Here is a 23,462-nt window from a genome sequence, read left to right as displayed (position 1 = left end):
CCCGCGGCGGGGCGGCGTGCGCGTGCGCGGGCCGCGGGGGCGCGCGCGGCGGGCGGGCGTTCCGTCGGGGCCCCGCGCCGCCGTCCCATTCATGCGGGGCAGCGGCGGCGGCGGCGGCGCGAGCGAGGCGGGCGCGGAGCCCCGGGCGGCGGCGGCGGCGGCGCGGGGGGGAGGGCGGGGAGGAAGAGGAGGAGGAAGACGAAGACGAAGAGGAGAAGGAGGAGAGGAGAGGAGAGGAAGGGGGGCGGCGGCGGCGGCGGGCGGCTCGGTGTGGAATGCAATTATGGCTGGCACGGCTGCGGCGAGCGGCGATCCAAGGCGTGAGTAACCCGATTGCAACTTTCCTCCGCGGGCGCGGTGCGCGCATCTGCTTTTTGTGCGTGCTCGGGGCGTGGAGAAGGGGGAGGGGGTCGGGATTGCGTTTTCCCCGCACCCTCTTTAGAAAAAGGGGAAAATAAATAAAAATCAGGCGAAGCGGGGCTTGCCCGGGCAGGGCAGTGCCGGCCCGTCGGGCTGCGCCGGGCCGAACCGGGCTGGCGGGGCCGCCGCGCTGCGGGAGCGCGGGGCGGGCCGCGGCTGCGGGGCTGGGGCGAGCCCGCATTGCGCTCCGAGCGGGGCGTTCGCGGGGCGCCGTCGGGGGGCTCCTGGCCCTGGGGCAGCGCCGGCTCGGAGCGCCGCGGGCTGCAGCCGGCGGTGATTTTGGGGCAGGCGAAGGCGTGCGGGCGGAGCAGCCCCCGCGGGCTGGCGGGTGCCTCCGCGCGGGGCGCAGCCGTGGGGCCGCCCGCCGTGGGGCTCCGCGGGGTTTGCTTCGCGCAGCCGCTGCCGCATCGCCCGGAGCCCGCCGGTACGTGTCCCCGCTGCGTGAGCGGGCGCCGGCGGCCGCGGGGCAGGACGCCCCGGCTGGGGCTGGCGGCGAAGCCCGCGGAGCCTCCGCGGTCGCGCGGGGATGCTCCGCCGGGGCGGCTCGCCGCGCGGGCTGTCAGCCGCGCCGCGAAGCCTTCCCGGTGCGGCGCTCGCTGTGTACTTCGGCGGAGGTGCGCGGCGCCTCGCGTACCGCGGGTGCGGTGCCTGTGCCCGGGGCTGCGTGCCGGTGCGCGTCCCGTGCCTCGAATGGTAACGGTGCCGTCTGTCTGTCTGCCCGCCTTCTGTCCCTCGCCCCTTTCCCTTTCGTATATCCGCCCTGCTGATGCCTGCAAACGCACACGGGCGGCTCCAGTGTGCTAGCGAGGAGGGATTTGCAAAATCTCTGTGGCACGCTGAAATAAATCCCGAAATCCTTTCTTTTACCGTGTCCTTCTTGCGGGGAAATTCTTGTTTCTGCCCCGGTGGAGTGCTGGTGTGTGTGGGAGCCCGGGGAGGAGGGGTGGTGTGTAAACAGGACTTAACATGAAGGTCACTGGTTAAAGAGGAGATGGATGGGAAAGAAAAGACAGGCATTAACCTCACTTGTTAGCTCCCCCCTTCCCCGTGCTTTAGGGAGGACAAAACAAAAGCAGAACCTGCTAACGCGCAGATGAATATTCATGATCCTTCTCCTGTGCTCTGGGACGTGGAGGGGAGAAAAGTTGGGGACACGAGCCGCGTTTTTGAAGCTGCTTTTTCCTTGGGCTTGAGGTAAAATCCATTCTGGCAGAGCGAGGTCTGTATCGGAGTGAATTATTAGCCTTTTTCTTGATTTTTTTTTTCTTTCGTGAGAGGCTGCAAAAAAAAAAAAAAAAAAATAAAAAGGAAAAGGAGACAAGGCTATTGACTACATCAAAGGTTATCCATTTGAAAACACCATTTTCCTCTGAACAGCGGCTAATTGCTTCCTGAACAATCTCAGGGTCTTTTGTATATACTCAGTGGGTAAAATGAGTGACTTGATGTATCTCTCTCAAGACACTGGAGACCGAATGCGGTAGAAACATAGAGAAGCTGGGGAAATTCAGTGGGGCAGAAGACTCTGGGATGATGTGCAGATAATGTCTTAAGTGGTTACCGAGAGGGAAGGTTTTTGCTTCTGCCTGTTTGCCTCGTCTCAGTCTTCTGATATTAGTAAATTATAGTGCTGGCAGCAGCGAGACAATACCGGGCTGTGTGGGTGGTGAGGAAGTTTAAATTCAGAATATGCGATCGTACGGCAGGGTGAAATACAGGCAAAAAGGGACGAGGATACAGCGCTTCCCAGTCCCGATCCATGTGTGCCTTGGAAAGTCCCCATGCCGACCCTTAGGGAGAAGCCGTCCGCTCGGATTAAGTGCGGGTGGACGTGCATGGGGATGGATGTTCTTCCCTGATGGAGTTGTAGGGAAGCAGCAGCTGGGGGCGGGTTGGGTCTTGCACCATTTGGGGCTGGGCTTTCTGTGCTGCGTTTGGTACTCCGAAGATTAGTTTCGATGGCATTTTTCTTTTGTTAGCACAGCAGTATTGGTACTTGTATCACTTGTAGCTGGAGCTCTTTGGGGGGGAGGATGGAGGCAGGCCTGAAGTTTACCCTTTTGGCCTTTTTTTTTCCCACAAATTGGAAAGATTTGGAGTCGAGCACCGGAGTGGACCTTTGTGCATGTTTGGGCTGTGCATGTAGCCACAGAAAACAGCCCCGTGCCCCTGTCTGTAAAACAAAGCGCTTTTCCTGTCGGAGGCAGAGGGCCCTGAAAAAGATAAACAAACTCCTCCTAACTGTATCAGGGATGGGACAGAGGGACATGCAGGCTGTTTAGCGAGAGCGCTGCACTGCTGGAATGGAAGAGGGTAATAAAAGCCGTGCTGGCAGGCAGGGCTGCCTCCCCTCCTCCATCCCGAGCCGCGCCAGCCGCAGCCCCCGCTGGGAGCCGCTGGGGCCGGCCCCTGCTCTGCTCGTGGGGTGAAAACGGCAGGCTGGGCAATGCATTTCAGTAGCATTACTGCGTGTTGCACGTCCGTTGAGCAAAGAGAAGAGTGTGGCCCTGGGATTGGTCTTAATGAAGGAAACCTGTAGGTATTTATTCTCCAGGCTCGGAGCAGGTCGGGGCCTTTGTTGCCATCTGACTTGCTCCCGGCTGTAGCGTTACCCGCCGGCGGGAGCTTGGCTCAGCCCCGAGCTGCGAATTTCCAAACCGAGGAGCCTGGTGCTGCAGTGCTCGTGCTGTCAGGCTCTCTGCAAAGTCGGGGGAGTCTTGCCTTTGGGAGCAGACCTCTGCTGCGTGCTGTGGTGTTTTTATTTTGGCCACCTTTGCGTCTCCAACTGAAGCGTTCAGTGCTGCAGTTGCTTGCGTTGGTGAGTGAGTTGGTCAGTCGTGCCTTTTGGCACACTGGAAGAAGATGGACCTTGGGGAAGGCAAGGCAGCAAGGGTGCTGCTGTCGCTCTGTGCAGCAGTGGGAAGGTGGGCATGGGCTCCCTGCAATCTCAGGTTTTGCACTAACTTGGGACCTGGACTGGTAGGACATATGTGTGCAGAGCTCTGTGATCCATTAGCGTTTGCTCCAAATTGCGTCATTAGGTATTTCTGAGCTTTATAGAAAAAACTAGTGTTCAGAGTGCTTCTGACTGGTTTTTGACTAGTGACCTGCCTTGTGGTGTGCCACACATGCGGAGGAAAGCCCGCTGTGCTGGGAAACCCAAGTGATTGGGTGTTCAGTTCAACGTGGCCCTGGGTTCCTGCCCTGTCCCAGTTTTGGGCAGGGGCCCGTTTCCCCTGCAAGGTGCTGTGTGCCTGTGACTCCATAGGAAATTAGGAGGAACAGGCGTTTGCCAGCTTTTGGTGCTGGGGTGTCTGGTTGTTTCTTCTAGGGCTGTAGCTGTAAAATGTTCTAGGCTGTACTATAAAAAAATTCCCACTACAAATATGATCTCTAGGGAAGGTGTTGGTGTGTTTTGATGCCATATCTGGCACACAGCCTCAGCCCATGCCTTGTCTTAGTTCTGGCAGAGCAGAACAGCGCGTGTAAACGCCACAACGTGTTCCTCCAGCTCTACTTGGAAGTTAGGTTTGAGCAAATGTCATGTGTATCATGGAGGAGAAAGCTCGAGTCAGTAAATAAATTCTGATGGCGTCTGTGCCAGGTACGGGCAGATATGGCTCATCTTCCCTGCTCTCGGTGTGTTGTGTAGCCAAAACACACGTCTTCGAACCTGCTGGTGGGAGCACATCCAGGAACCCAGACGGTGTCTGTGTTGCTCTTCAGAGCATCCATTCCTACGGTTGTCTCCAGCCTTTGTTCCAGGGGGAAGTCACCATTTAAAACCTGAATTAAAAACACTCATAAGTTTATTTTCCCTTCGGCAAAGGCTTGGCACGCCTTCTTGTTGCCTATGTGCTGAGATGTTTGAGTCTGTAGAACAAACTCCATGTCCTGACTGTCAAGCTTGCCCTCGAATATAAAGGCTTCTGCTCCTTTCTCCTCTTAAACCTCCTTGAGTGACAAGTGTGACATAAGGCAGACTAATTCGGATGAACCCTCTCTCCTGAGGGTGAACGTATTCTGGAGTGGCCTGGCCTTTGCAGCAAAGGGAGCTGCGTGCCCCCTGCTCCGTGGGTTGGTGCTTGGTCGTCTCTGGGGTAGGTTTTGGGTCCTGGTACTGAGATGCAACATGCTGCAAGTGGGACAGGTCCTTGCTGCATCCAGCTGTCTTCTCCGCTTGTTGAGCGAAGCGTTGCAAGGGCTTTAGCTGGAGAAAGTGCCTGGAGGTGAGAGCATTGCAGCAATACGGGTGACAGGCTGCGTGCTCCGGGGAGCCCGCTGTGCGGGGACCGTCTCCTCTGCGTCCGTGGGGCTGAGCAGCCGCCCGGCTATCTGCTGTCTCGTCTCCTCCCCAGCCTCTCCTGCGTCTCCCTGCCGGCAGCTCACAGATCGGCCTCGGGGCACTGGGAGCGTGCGCTGTCTCGAGTATCCCGCAATCTGCCGGTCAACTTGGCATGGAGACCGAGCTGTAGTAGTAATCCAATTTGGGCAGTTTAGCTGCACTTTGCTATCGGTGCTGCTGGCCGGAGCTCGGGAACTTTAATCTGGCTAATGACCCCGGCTTTGGGGGCCCAGCATCCGATGACCATTTGCTTGATTGGGTTTTCCTTCTCTTGGGCTGCGGAGGATGGAGGCAGGCGCTGGGGCACAGGGGATACTTCCAGGACCTGCCCGTGGTGTCAGGGGCGCTTCCCACGTGTGGCTGCACGTAGTGACAGGCAAGTGAGAACGGCATAGATGGACTTTGCAATTTTGCTTTCCTTTCAGCAGTTCTCTTGTTCCGCCCTTCTGTTTTCTGAGTCCTTCCCCCACCACCCCGCTTTCTCTTGTAGAGATAAAACCTTTCTACCAAAGCTGTTTTGCAGTGTACTATTATTTTCAGAAATGCTCAGCCAAGAAAAATAAAGTCTCTCTCTTCCTTTGGTTGCCTACTGTTTAATGTACAAAATACAGGGGTGGTAATTGCATTAAAATGTATATAATTATACTGGAGGGAAAAAAAATCTTGTTAATTGCACGGGTGTTTTGAACTGATAAATGTTGAGTGATTCATGTTTTCTTAAGAGTTCAGTGAAGCAGAGCTGCAGTCCAGCGTACGAGGGGTTAGGAGAGAGGCTTGTTTTAATACCATTAACAGGAAGTCGGCTTAGATCCTTGCTGTCTGAACTGACTCCAGTGTCTCTCTATGCCTTGCGCTTTCTCCCCGCTTGTATCCGGGGCCTGATCCTCTGCGATGTGGGGCCTCTGGCCCCAATCCAGGCAAATCTTGAAGCGTTTGTGTAATTGTAGAAGCTCTGAGAGTCCCTTTGCCTTATGTGCTTAGTTAAGCAACTGCTTGTGTGTCAAAATATTCAGGCTCTTGCAGAACCAAATCCCTTGCGAGCGGAGAGGCGGATGCCGGTCGGTGCCGATGTTCAGGGAAGAAGTTTCCCATGCGATGTAGGTGCCCAGATGCCTGCTGGCTTCTTTCATCTTGTCTGCGGCCGCTGGTGGGAGCGGGTGCTGCTGGTGGCCGGCTCTTCTGGCAGGGATGGGAGGAGGGATTATCTCGTGTTTCAAATGACTCTGTGCAATGCAATGCGAAAGCCACATTTCCTTCTGCAAATGCCGACCCTGTTAGAGCTGCAGATAACATCTAAGGTAATTATAATGGCAATAAGTTGTTTGCTTTGTGCATTCAGCAGTGCTTTATATATAGGCCGTTGTTCCAGTCTTCCTGTGCAGACTGTTAGTTTCAACAGGGGAAAAGGAAAACCCAAAAATATTTTAGGAGTTTAAAAATAGTCTTGGAGCTTGGCTGGTGCACAGGGGACACTTTGCCGAATAATTTTCCCCGTTAGTCAGAATCCGGCGTTGCAGCCCTCTGAAGGCTTTGCTGGGTGGTGTTTGGACCTGCCGTCTTGTTCTGGCCTTGCTGCAGATTTGCTGTCTGACTCTGGGAAGCAGGAGAGCCCGCGAGCTGGCCTGGGTTTTCGGCTTTTGTGTCTCGCTCGGTGGATCGGGCTGCCTCGTGCCTGAGTGTTGATGGAGCCAAGGCAGGAGCTCAAGCTTGGGAGATTGTGTATTTTGCAGGGATTCGTCCTGGGCCAACTGACCCTCCCTTTCTCGTTTGTAAAACCGGGGTAGTGGTGCTTAACCAGATCTCAGGCAGACTGTGAGGCTAAGCTGCACGGACAGCCTTGTGAGAGCCTGTGGCAAGGGCAGGAGGGAAGGCCGGAGATTATTCCCGCTGCAGAAGGGAGAGCGTAATTCCCTCGGCACGTGGCGCTCTGGTAAGGTGAGCTCTGGCGTTTGTAGCTGGGAAGCTCAGAGCTGCCGAGGCCTTCATAAAACGTTTAAAATTCATTCTCCCGTGCAGCAGTGTCACACTCCTTCCACCCCCGTCTCCTGCTCAGTCATTTTTATTCCTAGAAGTGCTGGCATGCAAACAGGATCACGGGCTGTTACGCGTCAGCCCGCGGCCGCTTATCGCTGGGTCCTGCTCCTCCAGGACTACATCATTTCCATCGACGGTGCGGGGGGCTTTGCTCGCTTTAGCAGGACAATAAACTGTCTGATGAGCTCTTCAGAAGTCAAGAACCTGTTTTTCAGGCTGATGTCATTGGGAAGAAATGGGGGAGGAGAGACGCAGGAAGGCAGGCGGGTGAGAGATCAGCTCCGCTTCCCAAGCAGAGCCTGCGCTGAGCCACCCGTGTGTGTCGGCGAGCCCGTAAAGCCTCCGGCAGGCCTGGCTTAAATCCGCACGAGCTGCTGATTTTTATTATTTGTGTGGCAGCGGTGCCCCTGGGCTGGCTGGCTGGCGCACACGGGAGAAGTCCTGCCCCGCACGGTGTAGCACGGGGAGGGGTGGTGGGATGCACGCGGGACTCGTGTGAGCTTGCACGGGGCCGTGCAGGTGCTGCAAGTGCCCCGGCTGCCAGGCCGGAGCTGGGGCTTGGTGCCACGGGGCGTCTCACCCCTCGCTCGTGCCGTGCCGCGGTGCAGAGCCGAGCTGCTCCCTGGCTGTCTGCAGGGTGACGTCACTTGCTGAAGGCACCTTTCAGCCGCTTCCATTAGCAGAAAGTGAGTTTTTGGCAGGGGATTGGCAGGCAGCAGAAAATGCACACGTCCCCTCTGGCCAGGACAGCTCGCTAAGCGCGGGGAGGCAGCTGGGTCCTGGACGTGTTGCATCCACGCTTCAGAGTTTGCTTTGGCCAGGTGTGCTGGGGTTAAACCCCCCCCCCCCCGGTCCCAGGCAGACACGCTCTCGGGTGGAAGCGTCCTGGCGCGCCGTGTCCGCGTGCGGGGCTGCGCTGCCGCTCGGGGCTCGCGCCTCTTTGCAGCGCTGCCGGCAGGAGCGCGGAGGGCAGGCGCAGCCTTTGACTCTGTGCATGCGTGCGCCTCGCTGTTTTTATTGGATACTCGCGGCCCATCCTGTGTTCGAATGAAGCCTCTGTTAGTCGCTCAAAGCAGAGTTTCCCCTCTGTTTTGTTGCTGTTGGATCGCTTTCAGGCGCTTCTCCCTCTCCGTTTCCTTCGCTGTCCGTCTCGCTGTTGAGCGAGACGCTGCTAGCTCTTGGGCTGTCTCACTGCTCCCAGGTCAGCTCCACCTTGGGCAAACAAAACTCGGAGCTGTGCAGAGCCAGGACCTTTGAAATGGAAGCAGCTTTGAGATCTGGCTTGCCTTCCTAGGGCCCTTCTCCGTTGGTTTGCCCAGCGCTTCGGGAGCAGTGAGCCGGGCTGGGACAGAGCCTGCTGCAAAGCGATTGCTTAAAGGAGGAGGGGGGCGAACGCGGGGTCTCGAGGAAAGGAAAATCGGATTCAGCTTGAGGGTTAGCTAGGGGTGGGGAGATCGCTTTTGGGGGAGAGGAGAAGTTGGTGGACCCCTAGCTGTTCTAACTGGGCTGAAGCGGGCTCTGCGCGCCGGCGGCAGCGCTCCGCTCGCCACGTGACTGCAGGAACGCTGGTGTCAGCGCGGGGCTGGGCAAAGGAGCGGGAGGCTCGGCAGCAGCCCGGACTCGTGCTGAATTAAAACAACGCCGGAGCCGCGTCGCCCTGTCAGGAGCAGGGCAGATCCAGCAAACGGAAAGCCTCCGGTCCAAGCCCTTCGTTGGGAGGCTGCTCGGATTGGCTCTGAGGTTTGGGGAAGGCAGAGCTCTCCCGCTGGCTTTGCGGAGGCTGGGATCGCTGTGTACCGGGTAGGTTACAAAGTGGGGAGGCACGTGCATGTGTTCAAGAGAGAGAGAGAAAAGGCCTCCCCGGAGAACCAAGCTGCAAGAGGTGTATCGATCCGAGGAGGGGAGAGCCGTCGGCTCGTGCCTGTGGCTGCCCTGGCTTGGTAGAGGCTGCAAAGCAGCAGAGTTGGGGAGCGGGGAGCATGTTAGCGTGTGCCTGGCAGCGCGGTCCCCTGGGCCTGCGACGGAGCCCGGGCGGTGGGGCCGCAGCTGGGCTGAGGGTGCTTGGTGGTAGCAGCCCGAGGGGCTGCGCTGCTCCCACAGCTTCTCCCCGAAGCTGATCTTGGTTGACATGAGGGGCTGGTCAGATCTAGGGGAGGGCAAAGCTATATGCAGGGCAAAGCCTGCCCCCAGCTAGGCTTTAAGGAGTAGAGCAATACAAAATAATAAAAAAAAAAATCCTACGTTGGGGGGGGGGGGAAATGGCATGTGATATTGGAGCCACAAGGCAAGAGCTGCAGAAGCAAAAGACGGGTTGCGATTGCGGCTTTGTGCATGTTCCTTGGGTGCTGCTTTTGCCTCCTGACCTTTCCAAAATGAGGCTGTTGAGGGAGCCGAACCGTTAATGAGCTAAGCTCAAAATAGCTGGGGCCTCTGGGAAGCACGCTCTGCTCCTTGGAGAGGTTTGCCATGGCAGGGAGCAGGCCTGCTGCAGAGTGGTGGGACAGGGAGCCAGGGAAGGGGTGCAGAGCCCAGGAGGCTGCAGCCAACCCCAGCTGCAGATGTACTTTTGGGGAGGCAATGTGCATTCAGTGTGTCCGTGAGCTGTTTGGAAGCTAGGTCAGCTAAGGGAAGGAAACTGGTGGCAAGAGGACCTCTCTTGTTGAACTTCTCTGCAGGCTGTTGGGAGATCTGGCTTGCAGGTCTCCTTCTGGCTCTCTGTGGGTCTAGTGGGACTTGAGGTGACCTGCCAGCAGGGCTAGCTTTCAGGACACTTGCACAGTGCAACAGCCTGGTAGGATGTGTGAGGTGCACATAGTTTGCCCCATGTGTGTTGATACTTTCCATGAAATCCTGCACCCTCTCGCAATATTCTTTGCTTTGCTCGATTTGGGGCTGGGCTTTATCACCCCAAATCCTTCTGATCCGGAAGCAGGAGCCAACGCTGTTCTGCTGCGTATCTTAATTCAGGTCATTCTGAGCCCCCTGTTTTCTGCGGGCTCCTTTCCCCTCGAGCCGAGCGCTCAGCCTGCCGCGCGTGGCCTGGCTGCCTTGTTAGCTCCCCGCTGCCTGATCCGCGCGCAGGGCTGCGGCGAGCGCTGCGCGGGGTTTGGCTGGTTTGGGCTTTGCAAGCAGCGGGCTGCAGAGATCGTACCTCCCCGCGTGGATTGCGCCGACGGGCTCCGATCGGCCCTCAGTCGAGATGAGATGTTGTGCGCGCAGCCCTGGCTGCTGGCGAGCGTCGTGGCCTCACGAAGCGGGAGGGGAGGCAGCTGGCTGTGCCGTGGGCGGCTGGTTGGCCGTGGGCTGCGTGTTGGTTTCCATCTCGAGTATCAGACAGTCCTGGTCTTCATGGCTTGGCTACAGATGCTCAAGGGAAAAATGGGATGCAGTTTCCTGATGGGAAATACTTATCCAGCTTGTGGGCTGTATGAAGCAAACCTCTTGGCAGTCCTTCTGGAGCCCAGATCTGCCTGTTCTTTGATACCTAGGCGTGACCTGAAGATAACGGAAGGGGCAGCCACTGAGATGTGAACATAATTGGGGGGGGAATATGAGTAAGAGTGTGCCTGGTTTCCATGGAAAGGATAAGTGCTGCTGGCTGGACTTGCTGAAACTGTCCTTGCTCTTTGCTCTGCCTTGTAATGTTGTGGTGTGGGGAAGGCCGTGTTTCTATCTCAGAAATGCTCATGGCCCTGCTTGGGAATGGTTTTCTGCAGGGCAGTGTACAGTCTCTTAAATGTGAGAGCAAGTGGTAGCCTCTAGATCAGTTTTTCTTGGTACGATATGACTTCTTGTGGAGAGCTGGAGAGGGGGAATTGCGTGCTTGAGAAAATGCCTTCCCCCCCCCCCCCCTCCTTGCTGCTAATTCTGTTATGCCCCTTTGGCTGAAGGCTCAAACCTCTTCATGAGGTCCCCTTGAGCAACAGATGACTGCTTCTCCATGTTGTGTTTCTCAGACAGGACAGAAGAGGTTCAATTACTTGCCCAAGGCTGCGTAGGAAATCCTGCCAGAGCTGGAGCGGAAGCCGCTGTGTCCACATGCGATGGCTCGGCAGGACTGCTGCCCTCACCCATGCCCGTGGGATAGCAGGAGACCCAGGAGGAAATGAGAGCTCTGAAGACCCTAGAGATTTTCCTGATACATGTGATTGTAATTGAGATTGGAGTCGGGCTGCTTCAGAGCTTGCCATTGATTTCATCAGGGTTTGGTTTGAGCCAGGGATGAGATTTGTAATGATTTCACTCACTTGCTAGCTGGGGAACAGGAGAGAGTTCCCTAAGCAATTGTTTTAAATTAATGTGTGTGGCGAAGGAAGGAGTTAAAGTTTAGCCTTGTTGCAGATGATTGCATATGTAGTACAGCTCCTAGCTCTGTAACACCACCAGCCTTTTCTTATTGTTGCAAGGCTTTTCCCAGGCAGGCAAACCTAAAAATATACCAAATGTATTGTGAGACTGACTCTCCTGTGGCCTGGGGCTTTTCTCTTCTCCATATAATCACCCCCCTCTCTTTCTCTCCCTTTTGCTAATTATTGGCAGCCAGGCAGCTCGTGCGTTTGAAGATGGAGCTGGTTCCTTCTCAGACCGTTTCCTATCGCTGAAAGCAGCAAGTGACTCAGAGTGATTATAGATAAAGACCCATTAGATCCCATTTCTCCTGTCCTTCAGGGGGTCACTTATGAGGATTTTCATTCCCATCGGTTCTGTCTTCCAGGCTTTCTTCCAAAGCGCTCCTCTTTAGCGAGACTGTAAAACTGTTGGGGCAGTTTACAGTCATATCTCAGCTCCTCGAGAGCAGTTTCTCCTGGAGCAGAAGGATGTTTTCCCAGTGCTAGCGCTGTAGGTCTGCCTGCGGCTCCAGTAGTCATCCAGGGCTCACCCAGGTGTGTGCCGTTGCTGATGGAGTGGATGCTGCGATGTGAGCCCGCCAAGTGAGGGGGTCTCTAATGATGTTCAGCTCATCCGCCTGCAGCCGTGACAGTGGGAGAGCGAGCTGAGCGCATGCACGAGGTGGATCTGCGCTGTTGCGATCATCAGTGTGCTTCAAACTGTGGCTTCAGTTGTTCTGGTGGAGATTGCTGTTTTGTAGCATTGTCACTGTTGCTGGCTCTGGACTCGCTCCCCGAATGAGTGGAGAGCTGGTCCTTAATGCTCAGTCCGGTCTTTGCCTTTTAAGGTTAAGTTTTTTTCCATCCCAGTTGTCCTGCTTTGTGCTATCAAAAGTGATGACTGTTTCCCCAAAGCTTAATCTCCCGTCTCAAACCCAGGTTTCTGGCTGCACAGCAGGATTGGGAAGCCACAACCTCAGGGGAAGGATGGTGCAACCCATTTCCATCTCTTTACTAGCAAGCAAGTGGGATGCCGGCATTTGCAGGGCAAGGCAATGGCTTTTTGATGAAAGGCTCTTTTGAAGTTGGTGTGTGTGTGAGCGTTGGCCGCAGCGAGGCCGGCAGAAGTTCCTGCCCAATCCAGTTCACAGAGCAGCTGTGACCGGCGTCTAAAACAATGTAGGCCTCTTCCTCACTTTTGAGGTGAAAGCACTAGCAAATTTCCTTCCCAGCATGGGATAAAAGGGACTGGGGTGGATTTGGTGGTTGTGCAATTGCATTGTCAGCTTTGCTTCTGACAGCAGGTTTCCCGAGATTTTATATGTATATACGTACATATATGTATATGCATATATATATGTATACACACACACACATACATATGTATTCTACATATGTATGTGTGTATGTGTATATATATGTATACATGTGTGTGAGAGAAAACCCTTTGTGTACATGCGAAATAAGTACAAGCCTGCCGTGCTGTGCCGCGGGCAGCGCTGCCCGTGTGCGCTGGCCGCTCCGGGTTGCATGGCCGCGGGCTGAACCGGCCGTGCACAGGGCTGCTCCCTGCTGCAGGATGTTCTGTGCCGTTTAGTTTGCTGCCCAGGCGGCATAATGGGATGTATTTTTAGGTCTGTTTGCGTTGCTCTTCGAGCTGGCATTCGTGCACAGCCCAGGCTGAGATCTATTATTTTAATGCAACCCGTTTCAGGCCTGGGCTTGGCTCCAGCATGTCTGTTCGGAGATTTCCATGAGTTTTGGTGGCCGTGTTTCCAGCGCGGGATCTCACTTCCTGTAGGCGAACTCATGCAGTGGGGAGCTGGGAAATCAGTCCTCGAAGAAGACAGCAAGATGTTAATCCCAGTGGCCTGTGACATGCTGGCGTGCGGCCAGAGGAGAGCTGATGCTGCCCTGGGACCAGGGTTGCCCTGGTGTCTCTGCCTCAGGATGAGATGCAGCTTGGGTGCAGCTCTGCCATGATTGAAGTGTGGACCTTGCTGCATGCCAGCCCTGCCATTAGTTGTGCTGGGACTTCTACACGGAGCTGGAAGCAGTGTAGGAGAAGGGAAGTGGCCTTTGGCCAGCGTGACTCACCTCCCTGGCCACCCTCGCAGATACTGCTGGGGCAAAATGGGGCTGTGCAGGTCTGTGCTCTGCAGGGCTGCCTTCTGCCTTCATTGGCTGTGGGGGTGACCCCTGCTTTAATTTGACCCAGGTCTCAGGAACCCAAATCATTTCATACAGAGCAACGCAAACAAACCAACCTTACATTTTTTTTTTTTTTTTTTTTTTTTTTTAACACTGATTGCTTTCAGCAGATCTTACTGGGCAAAGCCACTACTGGTGTCAGGGCACTGGGACAAGATCTTGCTGCTAAAATATATTTAGGACCAGAAGTCTCTGTGGAGTTCTGCAGACTATCATCCGTCTGCTCTCCGCTCACCCCAGTTCTGCCTCGCTTTGCTTTTGTTCCAGCCCCTGCGTAATAGTTCCCTAAATTAATTTGGGAATCTCCTGTTGTGCTTTCTAACCCTGTTTTGTCACAGCAGTCTGACCTTTGGCTCTCCTACCAGCTCCCAGAAATAGAAGCGATGAATAATTAGAAATGCACTGAGAAAATGATTTCCCTGTCCTGCTCCCTTGTCCCAGCAGAGCAATGCTCTGGTTTGGTGTTCCCACACTATAACTGTGCTCCTGCTTCTGCCTCTGCTGCCTTTCCCTATTTCTTTTCCTCTCTCTGTGGTGTGTTGCTGGTGCATAAATCAAGTTTCATTTAGATGGTAATCTCCTTGCGACAGTGTTTGCTGTATTGTTTCTCTCCCCACGCGGTGCAGATAGCGCTGTGGTTGTGCTGTGGTTTGCTTTTGGTTTGAGTCACGTAAGCCTCATACCGCTCTTGGTTGCTTGTCTGTCTGTCACTCTGGGGTCATGGGCTTTGTGCAGCCCTGTCCCTTGTGGCTGCTTTGCCAAGGGAGTGAGACCTCACCATCCCGTTGTGCTTCACCTGCCTGGGCTAGTTGCAGAAAATCACTGCTACGGGGGGCTGGGTTAGATCACTTGGTGTATGGGCATGGCTGTCATCCCTCAGCTGATCCTTTCTACCAGAGTATCCTTCCTGTGTGCACAGAGAGCTGCTCTTGGGGCTGGGCAAAAGGGCTGGCGAGAGACTGATTATGTTTCCGGGCAGTTTCCTGCCCAGCTCTGGGCTGGGGCTGGTTTGGATTCGCAGCCTTTTCCCAGAAGGGTAAAGGCTGCTCTCACTCTGTCTCCAAAGCTATCGTGACCTATTCCCATTCCTGGAATCCTTTTTTTTATGAGACCTGGCTGCCTCCCTGCTCCTTGAGCAGAGCTCTTCAAGGTCTACTCAGCGGCCTCAGGATCTGTCTGGCAAGTCCAATAGCACAGTTAAAAGCTGGCTGCCCTGCTCTGCTCAGCTTTCTGCTGTGCTGGCCATCAATGGTGCCCTCAAGTGAGGTGCAACCCTGCCTTTTTCATGTGCAGAGCTGATGGTGTGATGTTGGCTGTCTTTTTAGTGATTTGCCTGGTGAATTGCCCAGTCACCAGGTCCTGGCAGAGCCAAGCAGTCAGTCACCAGGGGCCATATTTCCTACCTGTGCCACTCCCTGGTGGGAATCAGCCTTATTGTGTTGAGCCAGGAGCAGATTATCCCTGTATGGATTAAGTCAGAGATCAGTGATAAGGAGAGGGAGGCTCTTCCCCCCCCCCTGTTTTTTGAGTATCTTTTGTTTCCCATCCTAGGTTTGACAGATAAAAGGCTGAATTAGTTTCCTGGCTGCAAACCTTTGGAGTGATGGTGTCCACCCCTGGGTTGATGGGCCAAGATATGGTTGTTAGGAAGAGCTGTTGACCAGAAGGGCAGGTTGCACAGTCATGCTCCCCAAATCAAACATCAGCCCAAGAGATGTGTTTGAAGGTGCTGGTGTGTGAAGGTATCTGTGGTGCCAGTGGACACCCTGTGAGCCCATTTCCTCTCTGATGCCTGTGGTGCATGGATGTGTACCAGGGCACTCAATGCTCTCAGCTCCCAGCACCTTTCAAAGATGCCTTGAGATCCTCTTCTGTGCAGTGGCTTGAGCTGTGTTTCCTACACCCAGTCTGGGCAATGGAGATGCAAAGGATGGAGCAACATGCTGGTGTCCATGGTGGACTGGTGGGCGCAGCCTGCTTGGGCTCGAGTCTCAGTTCCCCTCTGCAGACTCAATTTGTTTGAATAGTAAATTGATGCCATTTATGTCTAATGAAAAATCAAGCTTTTTCTTACTTTTCCTGGTTCTTGCCCCCCAGTCCCCACCCCTCTAGCCTTTAGTAAAAGCAGTGTCATCTCAGTGGCCAGCCGTTCGGTGCGCTGAGCTGCAGTTAAGCTAATGGTGGAACAGGATGTGGGCTGCATGCTGGGGGAGACCTGGAAGTGCCCTTGCTTCAGGGCATGGTCACTGCTGCACTTGAGGGGCTGGACACAGATTGCCAAGGAGATCCGCTGGCTTGGTGAGAGGGCTGAGTACCCCTCGGTCTGGGGAAATGTCTCTGCAGGTGGAAGAGGGCGTTCTGCAGTAACTGTGTGGGTTCTCGTGTGCTTCAAAGCTGGGAGCAAACCAGGTTTTTGCATGTGCTCCTGGTGGCGTGATGAAATGGGGCAGGGGCAGCCAGCTTGCGTCGCAGCTAACGGCTTGTTAGCAGCTGATCCCTGGGTAATGTTTCAGAGCTGCCAACGGTCTTAAAAGCAGGCCTGGCGTGCAGGGTCAGGGCCGGCTACGCTCCGCGGAGACATTTGTATGCAGTCAGCGTGCCGGAGCGAGTCGCGAGGCCACTGTCTGCCGGGGATGTGTCAGCACGGTCCAGCTAGCATCTGCAGGGATGTTCATAGCGGCTGCTGCTCCTCCCAGGGGGGTTGGTGGAGCGGAGAGCAGGGTATGGCCCTCTTTGGAGAGGGAGTTGTGCTAGAGGTCAGGATGGTGAAACAAAGCAAATGGCAACTTTCTGGTTGATGATATCAGGAATATGCTGTGTGTAGGAGTGTGTGCGCATGCGTGTGCAACCAGCTGGAGTTGTTAGCATCTCACAGGTTCCCCTGGTCCCTGCATCTCTGGGTTTCCTTTTCTGGGATAGAGGATAGTGGGGGCATTTTGTTATATTGCCTAGAAGAAAAGCATGAAGCAGCACAGTCTCTGCTGGCTGGGTGGGAACAAGCTTAATACCGTGGCAGGAGTTGCAGGAAAGCCTTCTAATCTCTGTTTTGTCTTTTTCTCTCTAGGGTTGACCAGATTGGCAGTGCCCATGATGTCCTGAATGCAGAGCCAGTGGAAGCAGAGGAGACTGTGTCCTGTTAGCTCCTCCTAATTCCCCCATCCCTTTAGTTTGGATTTGTTTCTATTTATTTTGTGGCTGGGTTTGGACACGGCCTTGGCCGGATGTGACACTGCTGCAATGTGGCTTCTTTGGCTCAAGCACCACTTGTCTGTCAACATTTGGACCCTGCTGCTCTTGGGGAGCACCTGGCTACCGCTGGCGGAAGGCAGCCCCAAGTCTCCCTTTAGGACTTTCCCAGTTACAGACTGGAGCTTGACACACTTGGTGGTCCATAACAAAACTGGGGAGGTCTATGTGGGAGCTGTCAATCGGATCTATAAGCTCTCCAATAACCTGACGCTCTTGCGGACCCATGTGACAGGGCCCGTGGAGGACAATGAGAAGTGTTACCCTCCGCCCAGTGTTCAGTCCTGCCCACATGGTCTGGTCACCACCAACAATGTTAATAAACTGCTGCTGGTGGACTATTCTGGGAATCGGCTGATCGCTTGCGGCAGTGCCTCCCAGGGTATATGCCAGTTCCTGCGGCTGGATGACCTCTTCAAGTTGGGCGAGCCTCACCACCGCAAGGAACACTACCTCTCCAGTGTCAATGAGTCAGGCACCATGTCAGGGGTTATCATTGAGGTACTGAATGGGCAGAACAAGCTCTTCATTGGGACGCCCATTGATGGCAAGTCGGAGTACTTCCCCACGCTCTCCAGCCGCAAGCTGATGGCCAATGAGGAGAATGCGGAAATGTTTGGCTTCGTCTACCAGGATGAGTTTGTCTCCTCCCAGCTCAAGATCCCCTCAGACACACTCTCCAAGTTTCCCACCTTTGACATCTACTACATCTACAGCTTCAGCAGTGAGCAGTTTGTTTACTACCTGACCTTACAGCTGGACACCCAGCTCACCTCGCCTGACTCCACTGGAGAGCAATTTTTCACCTCCAAGATCGTCCGCCTCTGTGTGGATGACCCCAAGTTCTACTCGTACGTGGAGTTCCCCATTGGCTGTGTGCAGGATGGCATCGAATACCGCCTGATCCAGGACGCTTACCTGACCAAACCTGGCAAGACTTTGGCCAAGTACCTGGGCATCTCAGAGCAGGAGGATATCCTCTTCACCATCTTCTCCCAGGGCCAGAAAAACAGGGTTAAGCCTCCCAAGGAGTCTGTGCTCTGCCTCTTCACGTTGAAGAAGATCAAGGATAAGATCAAGGAGCGTATCCAGTCATGCTACAGAGGGGAAGGGAAACTCTCACTGCCCTGGCTCTTGAATAAGGAATTGGGCTGTATCAACTCAGTGAGTTCATGCTTGTCTCTACCCCAGCCAGTCTGTCTTCAGTCCCTGGCTTCCAGACCTCAGACCCCAGACCCTTCCAAGTTACCCCTCACAGATCTGTGTGTTGAAGGGCTTTGCTGTAAGATGTGGTTGGTGTGTGTGTGTTGGCAGTGTCTGAGGGAGGTACTGCTGATTCCTATCCCTGGTATCACCAATGTCTTCCCAGCCTTGGTTTGTGGCCCTTGACTATCATTAAGTACCCTGCCTGAGTGCCCACACAGGTTGATCTTTGCAGATTTGAGGAGACGAGGGTACTGTGCTCCTTCCCGTGTCCTTTTCTGGGTTTTGGGTGCCTGGTGGTGGGTCGCAGGTGCTGTGAGCATGTGTCCTGCCTTCCCTGCCTCCCTCCTCTCTGCAGTTCCGGAGGAGACAGCTAACAGCTGCCTGACAAAGTAAAGGGTTTGCTATCAAGAGCACTGGGCTCACAAATCTGATTTTGGCTTTGAACTAATTCAATTTTGGTGGAAAATGATGAAATCGTTACACTGCTGCCTGTTGGGTTGCACAGCTGCTGACTCAGGGAGAGAAGTTGCCTCCTCCCACGCTCTAGATGTTCTCCTGGCTTGTCTGCCGCTGCTTCCCTTGGCAGTACTGTGTTTGGGGAGGGGGCTCTGGCCCTGCTGCAGCCACCTGAACAGGGAGTGAGCTCAGGGCCTGGCTGTTTCTCTATCTAATGTGAGGAAGGCTGCATCCCTGGCAGGCTGTGTTCTGTGCTGCAGTGAGAGGCTGCTAGGAGGTACTGGTGGGTGCTTGGTGGCGTCTTGGTAAATCTCAGGAAAGTTCTTGTTTTGCAGGCAAACATCGTGGGATGGAGGGAAAAACAGTGGCTGCTTTGGCATCCATGCTGGATGCAGTGTCACATGCACAGAGAGGTCGTCTCTCTGCTGCTCTGTGGCACAGGCCATGAAATCCTGTGGGGTTTGCACATCCTATGCTTGCACTTCCATTCCAGATAACTATTTCCTTGGCAGCCCAAGCTAAGAAACATCTAATTCAGCAGCTGAACTGACTTTTTTTTCCCTTGGGTTCATCTCTCCCTGGCTGTTCCTTTCTCAGGGTGCTTTGCTTGCATGCCTTTCCCCTGCCATGACTGGAGTTGAAAGGGGAGGAAGAGGAAGGACTGTGCAAGTGGAGATTCATCTGCTAGGAGAGTAGGAATGGGCACTGGAAGTTGCTGCTCAGGAGCTCTGATCGCATCGCACTTCAGAAAGATTGGAGCAGGGCTGTGTGTGGCCTGGACCCGAGGTGCAGGTCTCGAGCTGTGCCACATAGATCGGTGACCCAGTAGGTAGTGCTTGTCTCCTTGAGGCAGTACTGGGAAGCACGTGCCTCTTCCCAATTGCTTCATTGCTGAAGGTGCTCTGGTAGCGCGCTATTTAAGACTGATGGCCTGGCCCTGTTGTGCTCTTTAAGCATACTTTAATAAGAGAGAGGACAAACTTGTTTCCTGGCCAAAACCCAGCTCTGCAGCTCTTGGTCCCCAGTGCAGCTTTGCCCAACGTTGTATTTCTTCTGCCTTTCCTGTCTTGAAGAGTTATGTTTTGCTGTGCACCACTACACAGCTCCCTTGTTCATCCCAGAGGTAGCTGCCTTTTCACAGTGGCTGCATTACCCCATGCACACAGCGTAGGAGCCGCTTGGCAGGCACCTCCTGAGGATCTCACAGCGTCAAACATCTGTCATGCTCATGCTCTGTACTGGAAGCACCAGTTCAGCCAGGTATCGCCTTTGTGGGGAGAGTCTAATTTCCATGTACGAGTAACCCTGAGTGCCCTCTATTTCCTGTAGATCCTGAAGCTTGTACGGTCACAACTGCTGCAGTCAAGGCTGCAGGTTGAATTAGAGACCTCCAGAGGTGGTGTCGTAAGTCTTTAGCTGGCTCATTCTGGGAGCGCCTGGCTGATGTCTAGGTCTTGGAGAAGTTGTGGTGGGGACAGCTTGTGTGAGAGAGAGGTTTAGGTAGAGCCGTCCCCAGTCTGCCCTGGGAGATGGGCATGGGGGGAGGAGCAGTCCAATTCTCATGGTCCTGGGGATTTACCTGGACAGTGTGGCTATTCCTATTGCAGGGTGTGTGTGTCCTAAGTGGCTGTTGGGGCCACTGCGCCAGTCCCTGTTTGTGGGGTCCATCTGCTTCTGTTTTGGAGGTGGTTTCATGTTAGTAGGGGCCTACAATGGTTACCTGTCGGCCCAGGTGGCCAGTTCCTCATGAGTAATTGAATATCAAGGTGCTCTTTGAATCCAATAGAAGTGGGTCTTGCAGGGTTACCATGTTGCAAGGCAGAGGGAGAGCAGGTGATGAAGGGCATATGTCTGTCTTGCAATGGCTTCTGTGGGTGGGGAGCTGCAGATACCGAAGTTGCAGTGGTCGAGTTCACACAGGTGGTGGTTCTTGCTGTTGAGTTGTGCTGCCAGCTAGACTGAACTGGGGAGGTGCTGCTTTCTGCCAGGTACCAGGCCTGCCTTGGGGGCCAGGTAACATTTGCTATCCCAGCACCGTCCTGCGTGCCAAGCACAGCAGGGAGAGGATGGCCCCTTGCTGTGCTGAGAGCAAGCCAAATCGGATCCCACAGAGTGTGTAACCTCTTTCTGGCAGGAATCTCTGTGCCCCCAGTAAAATGCAGCCACCTCTGGGATGGGTAATGGCAGCTGACAGATCTCACAGTGATGAATGCTGGTCAGAAAGTAAAGGGCATGTTGTTTTCTAAGGAGGTATATAATGTGAATTGCGAAAGTCAGTAGTTTGGGATTTACACCTGAGCCATATGGAAAATGTCCCAGGAGCTCTCTTGCTCCTGATCACAATTTATGGTTTAAAGTCTCCTTTGGAAAGTCAAATAATGCTAAAGCCTTATTGCTTTAGCTCAGCAGTGGTCAGGGGGAGGGATTTCTCGGTGCTGTAAAGTCAAACTCTTGAGGACTGGTCCTCCTGTGTTGGCATGAGTGGATGAAGGTGAGTTTTGGGAAGTCGTTCCTCCTTGGTTGTAGTCTGTGCTGACGGTACGTAGGGGTCGCCTTCATCGTGTGTTCTAGCCTCTCCTCTGGACAAAAGCTTCAAGGCGGCAAGGGTTGAAACATCTTGGGGAGTGAGGGAGGCCTTTTGGTTGTGCTGCTAGGACCCTTCTTCCTCTGTTCTTATCCCCATACCTCCTAAGCAGAGCACCAACCCCCGAGGCTGGCCACAGCTGCCATGACAGCGAGGTGAACTTTGGGATGCTAATCCCAGAGTGCTGCAGGGCAGCTTGGATTTTCTGGAGCTTGTGTCAGAGCCAGGAGGAGAGGCCGCCAGACTTGGCAGAGCACTCAGGAGATGTTAGCAGTTCCTCTCCGGCACTGGTGAGCCGAACAAACTTGGTGGGGGGACCTCATTCCAATCTCTTGTTTCTCTCTTCCCTTCTGGGAACCAGCAATCCTTCAGCTGGAAAGAAAGTGAGCAAACTCTGGAAGGAGGCACTTTCTGAGCAGGCTCCTGGCATCCTAGCCTGGGTATCCAAGAACTTTCCCTACCTCTTTTGGGCCGGGGAGAAGGTAGCAATACCTACTCTATAAGGCTGAGAGGGGGTCAGCTTACTGCCTGGGCTAGAAATCCCCCCAAAATTGAGGCAGAGCCCTCCAAACCCTGTTTGATTGCCCAGTGGTTTTGGCAGGGAGTGCTTGCAGAGATTGTCTGTTAACCCCTTTGGTGCTGAGACTCCTCATTCAGGTTTGTTCAGACCTATGCACAGGTCTCTGTCCGTATGCAGAATGGGTCACATGCACACAAGGGCAATGATGGGATCTTATGGGACCATCTAGTCCATTCCCTCTACCCCAGCTGCACTTCCTAAATTGTTCCTGAGGCCATGTGGAGGTTTTGCTGTTCCTGGAATTTCACTGAGCGTGGAGAGAACAGGTATTTGATCTTGTGTAGCCCAGATCTTTGCTTTATTTGTGTAATGTAGAGACCAGAGGAATGCATGGCCTTGGCCAGATGTGCTCAGGTCTCCCCATCATGCCCTTATGTCAGAGGTAGGGAAGCAAGGTTCTGATCTGGCAGTGCGAGGAAAGTGCAATGATTTTGGTGAGTTGGAGCCAGAGCAACTTTTTTCAGGGTCAAGTGGAAATTTGCAGCAAGGGTGGGGTTGAGGATTCCCAGAGTACTTGAATTGCCAGAGCAACTATCCTGTGGCTGGCAAACAAAGCTGGGAGCAAGCACGGGCTCAGCCCCTGGAGATGCCCCTTTGGCGGGGCAGTGCCACTGGATGCCAGGCTCTGGCTTTCAGCATCGGTTTTGCCACAAAGCGGCCCCTGGCAGATAGGTGAAAATTTCCCCTGAGAAGACAGTGGGAAGGCAGGTGGTGAATGACAGGCACAGGAGGAGGGGGAATATATAATAATATTAACTGGCAAATTACTGACCAATTAATAACGCTAAATGGCATGAATCTCGCCTCTCCTGTCTGCTCCCTCATTGCTTCTGTAAGTGGGCTTGAAGGGAGGCAATGAGACAAGGCATGTCAAGGAGACAGCCCGCGTCTGGCCAGCACTGCTTCTGCTCTGAGTGTCTGAGGCGCCTGGTTTCCTTGCTCCTTCAGCCTGATTCCCGGAAGAAATCTGAGTTTTCTGACCCTCTTTCGGAGAGGTGGTTTGATGCGGGTAGAAAAGGTAGGAGGTGGGGTCCTTGGGGTATCTTGTGGCTAGGGACAGCTGACACTGGTATCGGCAGCTCCTTGCTGCGTCAGATTAATGCACTGAAATTAAAAAAGCAAAACCCAACCAAACAGGAAAACCTCCTGGCAGTGGTGTGAAACTCTCATCCCTGCAGAGCTGCGCGCAAGCTGAAGGACACAGCTCCCAGGGTGGTTTCTGTAGTATGTCCCCACGGTGGGGTGAATTGGGAGGGTCAGCCTCTGGTTGCTTAGCTGAGGGACCAGTGAATGCCTCGGCGCTGCTAACCCCAGTGTGTTCCTTACCTGGCCTCCCCGAGGGCCTACAGCGTGAGGTGACAGCAGAGGTGACAACTTTGCCTGTCCCTCCCTCTCGCATTTTGCCATGGCCGGTTCGGTACTGTAACCCTCCTGCTGCCTCCCTCGGCCCAGCCTTGCAGTGGTGCCTGCCTGCACTTCCCTAACGAGGCAGTTTTCTGTTAATGAGCTAATTGTTGGCGTAATAATTTATCGAGGTAGTGCTGCATCTTGGTGGTGGGCGGGTGCTCCGTGTGGCCCTGGAGTGCAGCTGTATTTGTCATTTCCCAGAGAGTTTGTTGAGACAAAGCAGAGTGAAGTAAACACATAAACATTTATCCTTGTGCATATTCAGCAGCTGATGAGATTGGGGAAGCTGCGGAGTGTGGAGAGAACAGAAATTGCATTGGCTGGGATGGGCTGCTGGGGCTTAAATACCTTCGCTGGCCACGCTCTGGCCCCCCTGGGGCTCAAGCTTGCCATGAACCCCTTTGCTGCTGCTCTTCTCCTCGGGGCGGTGGTGCAGGGGGGACCCTGCTGAGATGGGTGACGTGCAGAGCAGAGCCATGCTGGGAGCGGAAGTGGGCACCTTGCCTTCAGGGTTGTCAGCGCCTGGGCATGTGAGCCTGGGTCAGCAGGACTCCTTGAGCTTCACTGGGGCTACTGAGTTGTTTTCTTGGGGCTGAGACTGGTGCATTTTTCTTTCTTTCTCTTTTTGGATCTTATCTGAGGAAG

The 23,462-nt window shown here is 54.4% G+C and overlaps 1 protein-coding gene across 2 annotated transcripts in view; it reads left to right on the top strand.

Moving 5' to 3' along the window:
- The first annotated feature begins 226 nt into the window (after window positions 1-226).
- PLXNA1 (plexin A1) overlaps window positions 227-23,462 on the top strand; it is a 161,873-nt gene continuing 138,637 nt past the window's right edge. For both annotated transcript variants that reach the window (XM_062585859.1, XM_062585860.1), the window contains exons 1-2: window positions 227-320; window positions 16,403-17,748. In XM_062585859.1, the coding sequence (XP_062441843.1) occupies window positions 16,576-17,748 (1,173 nt within the window). In that variant the 5' untranslated portion in view covers window positions 227-320; window positions 16,403-16,575. The remainder of the gene's footprint in view (window positions 321-16,402; window positions 17,749-23,462) is intronic.

The sequence above is a fragment of the Rhea pennata genome, chromosome 12 (genome assembly GCF_028389875.1).
Source record: "Rhea pennata isolate bPtePen1 chromosome 12, bPtePen1.pri, whole genome shotgun sequence".
Lineage (NCBI taxonomy): Eukaryota > Metazoa > Chordata > Aves > Rheiformes > Rheidae > Rhea > Rhea pennata.
This window is presented reverse-complemented; position numbering and strand designations above follow the sequence as displayed.